The 15,319-nt window shown below is 39.3% G+C and overlaps 1 protein-coding gene across 1 annotated transcript in view; it reads right to left on the reverse strand.

Moving 5' to 3' along the window:
• Positions 1–15,319, reverse strand: part of LOC141143781 (dehydrogenase/reductase SDR family member 4-like) — a 136,773-nt gene that overhangs the window by 56,879 nt on the left and 64,575 nt on the right. The window contains exon 4 of the mRNA XM_073629354.1: positions 7,558–7,659. Within this exon, the coding sequence (XP_073485455.1) occupies positions 7,558–7,659 (102 nt within the window). The remainder of the gene's footprint in view (positions 1–7,557; positions 7,660–15,319) is intronic.

Raw genomic sequence — 15,319 nt, forward strand, 5'->3', positions numbered from 1 at the left:
TGGCAGAAATAAAAATCACCTCACAAAGAGCTCACAGGCACTCACTGCAGCTGAAGCAGCTCCAGTCACCTCACAAGATACAGCATCAGGGCGCTCTCACAGACAGAAAATGTCACAGCAAGACTCTCCATTTGAGTCAGATACAGAACAAATCCTCTCACAAACTTCTCCACAAGCCTCCTCAGCATCCCCAGTAATATTATTACAATTTGAAAAGATGCTTCATAAGGCTTTAAAACAAACCTCAGACCAAATAACAAAAAGCCTAACCAAAGAAATAAGAGAGCTGGGAAACCGCACCGCAGCCTTAGAAATAAAAATGGATGAAATTGAAATTACAACCCAAGAAAATATAACAGAATTGGAACAATTAAAAAAAGAGAATTTAATACTTCAAACTAAGCTCGAAGATTACGAAAATAGAGCCAGACGTTCAAACTTGCGCATAAGGAGAATACCTGAAACTGTGACAGACCTGCAATCTACTATTACTGCTCTATTACAAGAACTAAAGCCAGATATCCCTATTGAACGTTTAGAACTGGACAGAGTACACAGAGCCCTCACAGCCAAAAAGAAAGATGGACCCCCACGTGATATAATCACAAAATTTCATTATTACAGAACGAAAGAACAAATACTAATTGCTGCAAGAGAAAAAAAGGAACTTAATTTTCAAGGACACAATTATCAAATTTTTGCTGACCTATCCCAACTTACTATTACTAAAAGACGATCCATGAAACCCCAACTAATGGAACTGCAACGCCACAACATTATGTATCAATGGGGCTTCCCCTTTTCAGTCAGATTTAACTACCAAGGTACAATTTACAGAAGCAGATCAGCAGATGAACTACAACAAACCCTTTTAAAATTAAATCTGACAGAACCTACAAGCAGCAACACTCCCACACGCAGAAGAATGGCATCATCTTCACCTTCAGGCAGCACCCAGAAAATTTCAGAACAAAACGGGAATCATCATTCTCACAAAAGAGGCCGTTATGCCACATCATCCATGGACCAAGAAGATTCAATGGACTGACATCCTAATTCCTGATATCTCTTCATTTATTATACTAAGAGATGGTTCTCTATAAAAAAACTGTATTTATAACTGAATGTAACTGCATCATGATAGTCACACACTGTGTGGGATCATGTTACATTCCAGTTATATTTCTTATTACTTCTGATTCATATAGCCTTAGAATATATAAGTGAAATAAGGAAATTCTTGTTCAGTTATATATTATCAGGTAATAACAATAGATTTATTACTTTTTAGGACAAATATGTTCAATAATCCAGAAGTAATGGAAGCTTTTTCTTTCTTTTCTTAAAACAAATATATTATTACCTAACTAGTTCCTAGAATTATGTTTTTGTTTATTCTAATCTGAAGCAATACAACCTCAATTTTATGAGTTAACATATCTAAACAGTTACATATGAATAAAATATGTAATTGTTTACTCTAAAAGGGTTAAAATCCCAAAATAATTCAAACTATCTTCATCAATACCAAAGTTATTACCAGTACCTTTCTAACTGAATTATTTAGCCTAGGGCAAGACTAACCATATACAATCACCCTGGAATAAATAATTTCAACAAAAACTATATTCTGCACTCCAATTAATGAAACATCATTTTGATGTCTTTTGACATAGCACTTCTCTCCTGTAAGCGGAAGATCCGTGTACCCCCATTAGCCCTCCTCATTCTCCCAACCATATTATGTGGGAGTGTGACGAAGGCACTTATTCCCCTGAGAGAGATATTTATTCTCTTTCACTGGTAAATTGTGATTACTTGCAAAAAATAATTTATACAATGTATCATCTAATCTCATATGTTTTTTGTTTACTCTTTACTCCAGAATTCACTGGTTTCTTTTCTATCTATTCATCTCTTCAGTCCACACAGGTTGATCTGCGCAGTCAGCTCTGCATAACAAAAAGTAAGTCAAAACTATTTGATCTATTGCCATGGCACCACTGAATATACTTTCCCTGAATGTTCAGGGAATAAATGTCCCTCAAAAAAGGACCAAAGCCTTCCGTACTTTCCATAACAAAAAGGCTCACATAGTATGCCTCCAAGAAACACACTTCACCAAAGATTCTACTCCAAAATATATTTCTCCTTTTTATCAACAAATTTACACGGCTTCTGCCTGTACCAAGCAAAGGGGAACTCTAATTGCATTTCACCGATCCACACCATTCACCTTATCATCAGAAATTAAAGACCCAGAAGGTAGATACCTGATACTCATGGGTTATATAATGGATTCAGCAATCACGATGATTTCCTACTACGCTCCTAACAAACAGCCTACACCATTCCTCTCACATATATTACAAGTGATTAATACACACAAAATAGGAACAGTGATAATGTGTGGGGATTTGAACCAGGTCCTCCTCCCATTTCTAGATAAATCACCTTTTACACCATCCAAAATAACCTCTAGATTACCTTTTTCTCAACTTCTTTCCAAATACAATCTGGTAGATTCGTGGAGAGAAAGTAACCCAATGAAAAAGAAATTCACTTATTTCTCGCACCCTCATCAAACCTTCACCAGAATAGATCATATTTTTCTAACAATAGGAATGATACCAGAAATTATTGCATCAGATATAATTCCGATTCCGTGGTCTGACCATAATGCAGTATACACTACTATAGCCTCAGCCATACCAAAAGCGCATGACCCAACGTGGTACTTACCGGACATAATGCTCAAACACCCACTACATCAGATGGCCATTGAACAAGCTTTAAAGGAATACATATCAATTAATAATACAACAGACATCTCCCCAATAACACTGTGGGAAGCTCATAAGCCTGTCTTGCGTGGTACAATACAAAGACAAATGGCACTATTTAAACGGGAACGCAAAAATCTAGCAAAAAAACTGAACTCAATTTTAATGCAGCCTACATATCATTTCAAGATAATCTATCTCAGAGTACAAAATCTCATCTGGAAAAATCTAGATTGGAATACGATCTATTTCTCACTGAGTCAGTTGATAAATCCCTCAAACGCTCCAAACACAATTTCTACATGAATACAAACAAACCAGGCACATATTTGGCTCGGGCATTAAATTCAACTAACAAATCTTTCAAACCAATACGTTTGAAATTATCAAAAAATGTTTACACTTGTAATCCAGTTAAAATAGTCCATAAATTTCACTCACATCTCGCAACTTTATACAAGACAAACAATGAATTTAATCCTACAGAGGCTGAATCCTTATTCTCAAAAATAACCTTACCTGAGTTATCTCAGAATCAAAAAAGCAGTTTGGATGAGCCTATAACTATAGATGAAGTTGCTAACTCCATAAAAGACCTAAAACTTAACAAAAGACCAGGCCCAGACGGCTACTCGGCTTTATACTATAAAACATTCTCAGAAATACTCTCTCCCATTCTCACTGAAACTTTTAACAAACTTCTAGATGGACATTCTTTTCGGCAAGAAACACTAATGGCAATTGTTTGTATGATCCCAAAACCCCTTTCTGATGATACTTCCTGTGTGAATTATCGGCCTATCTCTCTGTTAAACCTCGATATTAAATTATTAGCAAAAATAATAGCAAAACGCCTCAATAGCATTATAGGAAAATTAATACATAGAGATCAAGTAGGCTTCATGCCAAATAGACAGGCAGGCGATAATATACGCAGGGCAGTGTTATTGGCACATATTGCTAAAAAACGGAAAATCCCTTTATGTTTTCTATCTCTCGATATTAAGAGGGCATTTGACACAGTATCCTGGCAATATATGCAATATTCATTACAAAAATGGGGTTTTGGACCCCACTTTTAAACATGGATCAAAGCATTATATAATAAACCCAAAGCCTATATAAAATATGCTGGATACAAATCTGAAGCCTTTAATATCGAAAGAGGTACCCGACAGGGTTGCCCATTATCTCCCTTATTATTTGCCCTTATACTCGAACCCATGGCCCAATACATCAGAACAAACCAAACTATAACTGGCATTGAAGTAGGAGGTATTACACACAAATTATGTATATTTGCAGACGATATATTACTTTTTCTATCATCACCACAGGTCTCTGGTCCTAACTTAATACCAGCTCTTGATGGATTTGCAGCCCTATCCGGCCTTATGATTAATCCTAAGAAATGCCTAGTGCTTAATATTTCACTCACAAACATGGAATTGATCCCGGCTAGGGCTGCACTCCCATTCACATGGGCAGAAAAATCAATCCCATATCTTGGAATTCATTTAACAGCATCTCATTCTGACTTATTCTCAACCAATTATCAACCAATTATCCTCCTGTATTAAGACAGATCACAAATCTAATAAAACAATGGTCGCAACTTCCTTTATCCTGGATAGGGAAGATTAATGCAATCAAAATGACTATTCTACCCAAATTGCTTTATCTATTCAGAGTCCTCCCTATTCCAATTCCTTCCTATTTTTTGAGAATAGTACAAAAAAGAGCAACTTCATTTATATGGGGCTCTTCTAAACCACGTATACCTATACACACACTACATCTTCCCAAAAATAAAGGAGGCCTGGGATACCCTAATTTTACTAACTACTACAGAGCAGCACATTTGGCCAGTCTGTCCAAATACCATGCAAAACAGGAAATCCCATTATGGGTATTTATAGAGGCTTCAGAAAATGACCCTCTATTAATATCAAATTTATTATGGCTTGATCCTAAAGAATTCATAATCCCATAACTAAACACTTCTTATCTCTCTGGGATAAACTAAAAACCAAATATCAGTTACAATCTCCACACAATCCTCTCCTTTCTTTTATCAGAAATCCGGCTTTTTATCCGGCATGGATCTACCCAAATTCTTTTAAAGCTTGGACAACATCAGGCATTCAGACACTAAATGACTTCATAGCATCTAAATCATTCCTTTCATTCCCATCGCTTAGAGAAAAATACGATCTACCAAACTCTGAGATATTTAGATATCTCCAAATCAAAAATTTCTATACACCATTCCTAAAGGGGGATACACCATTATCCCAATTATCCATTTTTGAATCAATCTGTACAAAAGATCCATTTGCTAAAGGTACAATTTCATCACTTTATAATCAATTATATGGAGTAGCAAATCTTAATAGACCCTCTTACGTTCAGAGGTGGGAGGAGGACCTGGGACGAACTTTAGAAGACACGGACTGGTCTTACATATGGCTCACATCTAAGTCATCTTCACCCAACATCTTAGCACTGGAGACAAATTATAAAGTCCTAACTCGCTGGTACCTTGTACCCGCTAGAGTGGCAAAATATTCACCTAATACCTCAGCTCTTTGTTTTCGAGGATGCCCAGAAATAGGCACATATGGTGGACGTGCCCAGTAATCCAAACCTTCTGGAAGGAAGTCTTCGTGATTGCATCTAAAATATTTAAAAAAATAATACAACCAGATCCATATTTAACTTTACTTAATCTAAAACCGGAATGGTTAACACTCTCTCAATTCAAACTTATGATCCAACTAATAACGGCTGCAAAACAAACAGTGGCCAAGGCATGGAAATCTCCTACATTGGTACTAGCAGAAACAATTCACAGAATGAATAATACAATGTCCCATGCTAAGATGGTAGCCATCGATCAAAATCAAATTCCAAAATTTGAAAAACTTTGGCATCCTTGGATAAAACAACAGTTCCTGTCAAACTTCAATGACTCTGTCCTGTTGCCATGGTAACAGATTAAATGACTTACAGAGACACCCATTCTAAGGCTTCAAAGAGAACTAAAAAGAATAATAAACTGACGTGCGGGACAACCTTGTGGACCATACCTCTACCTTTCAACCTTTTTTCTTCTTTCTCTTTCCTTTTCTCCACCTTACGATTAAAGCTCATTATCAGAATTTATTTGACCTATATACACTCTACTTGTAAACAATATGTATAGTAGGTATAAATCATTTAAATACCTACAAAAGTAACTAAGGAAATGATATATATCTTTAATTTAGGTTTACGTGTACCCAATGTTTAATATTTGAAATTTCATGATATTTACCTATATAAACCCTACTGTAAAACAATGAGCTTACTTTATAGATCCTTGTAAACTTACTTTATGTATCTTTATAACACTGTATACTCAATAAACTTCTTTTGACAAGGAAAATTACATATATACATTACACATTATACATTTTTTTTTCTAACACCCTAGAGAATAAAATTGCGGTTGTTGCAATACTTTGTCACACCGTATTTGCACAGCGGTCTTATAAGCGCACTTTGTTTTGAAAAAATACACTTGTGCATTGAAAAAAAAAAAAAAAATGCACAGTGCATTGGAAACCCTGATTGGCTGAAACAATTAAAGCTTTGCCCAATTGATACCCAACATGTCACACTTCAAAATTGTGCCGCTAATGGAATGGCGACAAACTTTTACCCTTAAAAATCTCCATAGGCAACATTTAAAAAATTCTACAAGTTGCATGTTTTGCATTACAGAGGAGATCTAGGGCTAGAATTATTGCTCTCGCTCTACTGGTTGCAGCGATAGCTCACATGTGTGGTTTGAACACCATTTTCATATGTGGGCGTATGCCGTCGCTTCTGCTTGTGAGCTCGGCGGGACAGGGTGCGTTTAAAATTTTTCTTCCTTATTTATTTTACCTTTTTTATTTTTACACCATTTAAAAAAAAAAAATATATATATATATATATATATATATATATATATATATATATATATATATATATATATATAAATAAATTGTGTAATTTTTGTTCCTATTACAAGGAATGTAAACATCCCTTGTAATAGAAAAAAAGCTTGACAGGACCTCTTAAATATGAGATCTGGGGTCAAAAAGACCTCAGATCTCATATTTACACTAAAATGCAATAAAAAAAAAAAAAAAAAAAAAAAAAAAGAGCTATTGGCGGAAGTGACGTTTTGACATCGCTTCTGTCCTGCACTGTCATGGAGATGGGCGGGGGCCATCTTCACCTCACTCGTCCCCATACACAGCCACGGGAAGGATCTGATTTCCTCCGTTGCTTCTGATGGCTCCGGTAAGCGGCAGTGGGCACCGGATCGCAGCGGGAGGGGGGCCCTCTCCCGCCACTGATAAGTGATCTTGCAGTGAATCCGTCGCAGAGACCACTTTTATCTTGTACCAGACCACCGGCCGAACACGGCGATACCAGGGTTATGGCAGGTAGCTGCTGCCATAACAATGATATCCGTCCTCAAAGTGAGGACGTACATTGGTGTGCGGCGGTCCGAAAGTGGTTAATAAGGCTTGCTTGTAGGTACAGTGAATATCTCCTAAATATGCACCGAAATGAGTAGTCCGGAGTTCAGCTTTACATCCAAGCTAGAGAAGTTTCTAAAATTAAAATGGGTGTCAGAAGGCCAATTGGATGCGATACCAGAAAGACATTCAAACTAAAATATGTAAGAACTAACCTTCATTTTACCATTATAGCCCCAGTCCTTTTTCTTGTCACTCACCTTTTTCCACACTTCCTCAGTAGTTTCAAAAAGTGGACCAACGAAAGGATTCACAGCAGCATTACAGATAAGGATGTCAATTTTCCCATAAGTCACAAGTGCCTTAAATAAAGAGGGATATTATGTTGTAAAACATTTCTGTTCACTAATAATGAACAAACTGAACAAAATTTCAATTTGTAGCAGGTTCACACATAAAAAGAAATCTTCTAAACCCCAACACTTGTTATTTTTTCAGTTTTTTTTTTTCTTTAATGCAAATTTGCTAGATTTTGTTAAAAAATGGTTGGGTAGCTGGGAATTTCCACGGGGGACTTGTACCTATGCAACAACAACAAAATAAAAAATATTTTTTTCATTACTGTTCAATAGCGATAAGATTAAAAAAGGAGGAGCTTTGGGTTCAGACTGAAGATCAGTTCGACTAGAATGCAGCCTATTTGCAGTTCAGCAAACAAACTTATCAAATTTGGCCAATTCACCTGCCTGTTCGAAACTCTTGTTAATGCAGACAGAAGTCTATAATTTAGCAGCAGTATCACTACTGCCTCTAAATGGCAGATACTCACCAGCTTCAGTTTGAGATTGTAATGTCATTGGGGCATTTAAGTTTCCCGATGCTCTTGTATTAAAAGTTTTGGTGAGTTGTCGGTCCATACTCATCAATATTGATGCTGGATATACATGGCTTGACATTGGGGAGGGAGGATAATGGCGGGGGGGGGGGGGGGGTTGGATGCGTGTTTGCTGCATGCCTGAGAAAATGGTCTTTCATGGATTTTAAGAGGAACCCCTCAATTTTTTTTAACCTTAACATTGAAAAAGGTACATTGTAAAGGGGAGTGGTAAAGCTTCTGCTCTTGCATGGTCCCCTTTTCCCCAAGTTGATGGGGACTAGTGTTGCGCAAACGGTTCGGCCCAAGCATGAGTTAGGGACGAACATTGGCTGTTCGCCCGTTTGACAAACATCCAAATTGCTGGGGTGTTCAACTGCCACACAGTGCATTGGAAACCCTGATTGGCTGAAACAATGAAAGCTTTGCCCAATCAGGACACATAGCACTGTCAGAGCCATGACTGGACACTGTCATGATGATGCTCTCTAATCATGGCTCATTGCTCTTAGTCCCACCCCACACTATTAACCTCCCTGGCGGTATGATTATTTCAGATTTTTGATGCTGAAAGCGGTACAATTATTTTGCACGGAAATTTTGCGTTTTATATTGTAGGCCTGTAATTCTTAGGAATAACTCACTTAAATCTGTCCAAACAAGAGTCTAGTAGACATCCCAGGTATGATAAAGTTTGAAAAATGAAGTCAAAAATTATAATATAATAAATAACTATAAAAAATATAATATTATTATTATTATTATTATTAATAATAAATAATAATTCAATAATGTAATCAAATCAAAAACACTGAAATTTGCTCAGTTGCAGAATTGTCGCTGTCATTACTTTTTAGTGTTTAGTGAAGAATTTCCCCACGAATCACTATCGCTCAATTCTGCAAGTGATTCTAATTTATTATCACTGTTTTCTAGCTGGTCTAAAAGCACTTTTGACGTAAACGGACATTTTTTGGTTGCTATGGACAATCTCCAGTTTCCTGGCAGAAAGAATAGTATTTATAATATAAAAACTGCATGCAGGACACTGGACAGACCACTAGGGACAAAGGGGATGTGTAATTATTTGATACTGTACTGTAATTTGTAAGATTACAGTATACTGTATCTATACTGTGTTTTTTACTTTTTGAATTTGGCGCCGAACTCCATCCCCGTGCGTTCCGTGCGAGCATTGCAACGGAGCTCGGCACTGTGAATCGAGCGAGACACGGCGGCTCACAGATCACAGCGGGGCGACATTGCAGGATCCAGGGGATAAGGTAAGTAACCTCTACATGGATCCTGCGATGCAATCCAGAGTCTGGTTTCGGGGTTACCGCTTTTGGTAGTGAAAATCCACCCCGAGCCAGACTCGGGAATAAACGCCAGGGAGGTTAAATATCCTTCCCATAGCAGCCATGTGCAGTGTGATATTGGTGTGGAGAGAGATAAAACAGGGCTCTGTACATTGCTACTAGCCAGTTAGTGTGCTATTGTGATTCTATTGCGAGTGTAAAGTATAATTTTAGTGTAAATATAGTGATAGTACAGTGTGAGTGTAGTGCGACCGTTCATTTTTACTTTAGTGTCAGTTTATTGTGTCAGGTTTACTGCAGTATATTGCAGTGCATCAGTGTAGAGTGTCAGGTCAGTGATACTACATTATATTGAAGTGCATCAGGGTACTTTTACTGCAGTATATTGTAGTGCTTTAGTGCACATTTACTGCAGTATAGTTAGGTGTGTTAGTTCAGTATAGTGCAGTGCGCGTTTACCATAGTATATTGCAGTGCACATTTACTGCAGTGTGTTAGTGCACGTTTACTGCAGTAAACTGCATCGTGTTAGCGCACGGTTACTGCAGTATACCGAAGTGTGTTAGTGCGCATTTACTGCAGCATAGTTAAGTGTGTTAGTGCACGATTACTGCATAATATTACAGTGCGTTAGTGCCCGTTTACCGCAGTATATTGCATTTACTCCGGTATATTGCAGTGCCTTGGTGCACGTTTACTGCAGTATAGTGAAGTGAAGTGCATTAGTGCACATTTACTGCGGTGTATTGCAGTGCGTTAGTGCAGGTTTACTGCAGTATAGTGGGGTGCGTTAGTGAACGCCTACTGCACTATATTTTAGTGCATGTTTACACAATATAGTGAAGTGCGTTACTGCACATTTACCAAAGTATTTTGCAGTAAGTTAGTGCATGCATACTGCAGTATAGTGACGTGCATTAGTGCACATTTACTTCAGTATAGTCAAGTGCATTAGTGCACTTTTATTGCAGTATATTGAAGTGCGTTGGTGCACATTTACTGCAGTATTTTGAGGCGAGTTAGTATACCTTTACCACAGTATATTGAAGTGCGTAAGGACAGGTTTACTGCAGTATATTGAAGTGTGTCAGTGCAGTTTTACTTCAGTATATTGTAGTGTGTCAGTGGAATGTGTCTGTGTAGTGAGTATTGAAGTTAAAGTGCACCAAACACCACTTTTCATTGATTAAAGTGCATCCATGTACACCTTTCCCCATCTCTATTACATTTTGTTACTAATCCCCCCCCCCCCCCATCATGTCTGGGAGGCCAACAAGGCGCGGCAGACGTTCCCATGGCACTGTGAGGGGGCCAGCAATGCATGTGTCCACAGGCAAAGGTGGACGTGGTCTGTTCTCAGGCATGACACCAGTTCCTCTGTTTAGCGATGTTGCCCGTGCTACCCAGCTACAGCATGCAGAGGAGGTGGTAGACTGACTTACTAAACCATCCTCATCCTCCATCATCTAAGAAGAGACTAGTGCACAGTCCACCTCAGCTGCCAGAGAGGCTTATTCTGCCTCCTTGTCCACAGCTACTCCTGCCATAGCCCCAGCATCAGGCATGGCGGAGTCAGCTGAGTTATTTAAACACAGCATCAGCCACTTGGTCCTTGAAGATGCATAGCCATTACTTGATTCAGATGTTGGTTCTGAGGTTGAGGAAGATAGGAACATGAGCCTACAGAGTATTGCCAAGTTGGCTCCAGTGATGATGAGGATGGAGGGGAATGGTGATGAGAATGATGATGATGAGGATGGAGGGGAATGATGATGAGAATGATGATGATGAGGATGGAGGGGAATGATGATGAGAATGATGATGATGAGGATGGAGGGGAATGATAATGAGAATGATGGGGATGATGAGGATGGAGGGGATGATGAGGATGGAGGGGATGATGAGGATGGAGGGGATGATGATGAGGATGATGAGGATGGAGGGGATGATGATGAGGATGGAGGGGATGATGATGAGGATGAGGATGGAGGGGAATGATGATGAGAATGATGAGGATGGAGGGGAATGATGAGGATGGAGGGGAATGATGATGAGAATGATGATGATGAGGATGGAGGGGAATGATGATGAGAATGATGATGATGATGAGGATGGAGGGGAATAATGATGAGAATGATGAGGATGGAGGGGAATGATGAGGATGGAGGGGAATGATGATGAGAATGATGGGGATGATGAGGATGGAGGGGAATGATGATGAGAATGATGGGGATGATGAGGATGGAGGGGAATGATGATGAGAATGATGGGGATGATGAGGATGGAGGGCAATGATGATGATGAGAATGATGGGGATGATGAGGATGGAGGGGAATGATGATGAGGATGGAGGGGAATGATGATGAGGATGGAGGGGATGATGATGAGGATGGAGGGGATGATGATGAGGATGATGAAGGGGATGATGATGAGGATGATGAAGGGGATGATGATGAGGATGATGAAGGGGATGATGATGAGGATGATGGAGGGATGATGATGAGGATGATGGAGGGAATGATGATGAGGATGATGGAGGGGATGATGATGAGGATGATGAAGGGGATGATGATGAGGATGATGAAGGGGATGATGATGAGGATGATGAAGGGGATGATGATGAGGATGATGAAGGGGATGATGATGAGGATGATGAAGGGGATGATGATGAGGATGATAAAGGGGATGATGATGAGGATGATGAAGGGGATGATGATGAGGATGATGGAGGGGATGATGATGAGGATGATGGAGGGATGATGATGAGGATGATGGAGGGAATGATGATAAGGATGATGGAGGGGATGATGATGAGGATGATGGAGGGGATGATGGAGGGGGAGGGGATGATGAGGATGATGATGATGATGATGATGATAATAAGGTCACTGAAGCGACTTGTGGGGCCAGATAAAGCAGAGGAGGAAAGTGAGGGTGAGGCACAACCCCAATGAGGCAACCATCATGGCAGAGAAGAGATCAGCCACCTATTCCATCACATTGTGGAGCCGTTATCTCCTGGCCCACTTCACACAGCTCAGCTGGCCTTTTTTAGCACATGTGCAGCCGATCGCTCTGTTGCAGTTTGCAAACTTTGCCGCAAGCAGATCAAACTTGGCAAAAACACCAGCCATTTGGGTACCACATGCTTTTTTTTTTTTTTTAAAGTTGCTTTTATTGTAATTTCAAGGTAAATACAAAACAAAACAGAGCCTATTGGGCATACCCCAGGCTCGATCAACAACTACACATCAATAAAAAAGAAAAAAAAAAACCCATACATATAGAGATAGATAGATAGAATATATATATATATATATATATATATATATATATATATATATATATATATATATATATATATATATATATATATATATATATATATATATATATATATATATATATATATATATATATATATATATATATATATATATATATATATATATATATTTTTTTTTTTTATTAACTAAACCATTATACGCTCAACCACCTGTGCAGAATATTCAAAGCAATCCTCTAATTCCATGTGTATGCTGCAATACCCACTTTAGTCAGTCATTCATGAGCTGTGCATTACAATAACATATTCATATCCCCCCCCCCCCTTAAACTATCGACTGAACAGCCCAGGGACTTTTATGAGATCAGGGATACCATTTGAGCCATTCCCGGTACTTAATAGAGTGAAACCAATCTTCGATCGAATCTGCATTAGTGGACAGGGATTCCGTCCAAATATCCCATATTTTGTGGAATTTTTTTTCCACAGCCACGTGACAGGTAAGTAGCTTTGTACTAGAGCCGCATTCACTAACTTCTTCCAGAAATTTATTGAAGGTGCAGATGAGGCCTTCTATCTGAGTACTATAGATTTACGGGCATAGTAAAGTAATAATCCTAGCAGGGTTCTGATTGCCCGGCTTGGAGCCACAGGAATGGTGGTGACAGTCAAAATAAATTTTGTTACCTCAACCCAAAAAAAATTGCAATCTGAGGACAAATTCCAAAAAATATGAGTGAAATCCACTGAGACTGAGTTACACCTCCAGCAAGAGGCAAAAATAGATGGATAGATTCTATGTAAGCGCTCGGGCATGTAATATACCTTATGTACTATTTTAAATTGCACCAATCTATCTCTGGCTGATACTAGCTGTGAAAAGGGGTATTCCTACATTTCTTCCCAATCTTCTGTGTCTAATGTAGGGAAATCTACCTCCCACTTTGCCTTAAGGTTTTCTAGTCCCATGTGGACGTTAGGGAGTAGTGCCTTATATATGGAGGATAAGGGTTTAGATAGAGCTTCATCTCTGAGCAGAGTCTCCAGATTCAAGGTGTAAAAGGCCACGGGAGCATTTTCAAACTGAGTGTTGAAAGCATGCCTAAGCTGCAGGAATCTAAACAGGTGTGAGTTAGGTAAATTATATTGTTGTTTCAACCTGTCAAAAGTCTGTATTTTGCCCTTAAGACAAATTTGATTTATATATTTGAAGCCCTTGCATGCCCATACCTCAGGGTTGGGAATGGACCCAAATTCTGGCAACTGCGGGTTAAACCAAAGAGAGCTATAGGGGGAAATATGTCCAGAAGGTATGGGGCGTAGTGAATTTGCCACTGACCACGCCCGTATGACCGCTCTCATTGCTGATGTAAGAGGGAAGGGAGCTCTAGAGCCCCGGTAAAGTAGGTTCCGTAGCGGCTCATAAGACCCCAAACGTACTGCTTCCATGACCACTGCTGCATTGGACTCAGAGACCAGCCAGTTGTGGGCATGGGATAACATAGCTGCCACGAAATAAGAGTGAAGGTCAGGACAAGCCAAGCCTCCCTCTCCCCAAGGTCTCTGCAGCACCGTCAGCTTAAATCTCGGCTGACCAGATCCCCAGAGAAAAGATAATAAAATAGTGTTTATCAGGCGAAATACCTTTTTGGGGATCCAGACAGGTGCATATCTGAGAGCATAGAGAAAGGCAGGTAGAAGCTTCATCTTCAATAAATTGATCCTCCCGATTAAAGAGAGGGGGAGATGTGCCCATGCCTTCAGTCTCTTTCTCATCCTTTATACCAGTGGTTCTAAGTTAAGCGTATAATAGTCAGAGGTAGATGTGGAGATGTGAATACCTAGATATTTAATTTTGTCTGTCCATAGTAAGGGTAAGGTTGCGATCTGCTACATCCTTTGCGGCCTTATCTATCGGCAAGATTTGGGATTTATCCCAGTTTACTTTGAGCCCCGAACAGCTAGTGAAATTGGAAAGAATGGTCAACGTCTCCCAAAGGGATTGGGCAGGGTCACTCAAGAAAAGGATAAGATCATCCGCATATAAAGCATGTATATGCTCATGTATGGATCCCACCTGTATGCCCCTAACCCCGTCTGCCTGTCTGAGGGCCGAGGCAAGTGGCTCCATCACCAAGGCAAAAAGGGCTGGTGACAGTGAACAACCTTGCCTCATACCTCTTCCAACAGAAAAGGGCGCCGACAGAGCACCACCAAGCTTAATCTGCGCAGTCAGGTCTTTATATAAAATATCAATCTATCTGCGGAATACTTCTCCAAAACCCATAACTTCTGGGACCGTGGACATAAAAGGCCATGCCACTGAATCGAACGCCTTTTCAATGTCCAGTGTCACCCTTACCCTTGTAGAGGACTCAGTGGGAGGTAGACGAAGATGGGTAAACACTCTACGTAAATTTATATCTGTTGATTTCCCTGGCATGAAACCAGTCTGGTCTACATTAATCAGGGATGGTAGAATTGTCCGCAGTCTGGTCACTAATATTTTTGTCAAGATCTTGAGGTCATAGTTTAGTAGAGAG

This window comes from Aquarana catesbeiana, linkage group LG01 (genome assembly GCF_042186555.1).
Source record: "Aquarana catesbeiana isolate 2022-GZ linkage group LG01, ASM4218655v1, whole genome shotgun sequence".
Classification (NCBI taxonomy): Eukaryota; Metazoa; Chordata; class Amphibia; order Anura; family Ranidae; genus Aquarana; species Aquarana catesbeiana.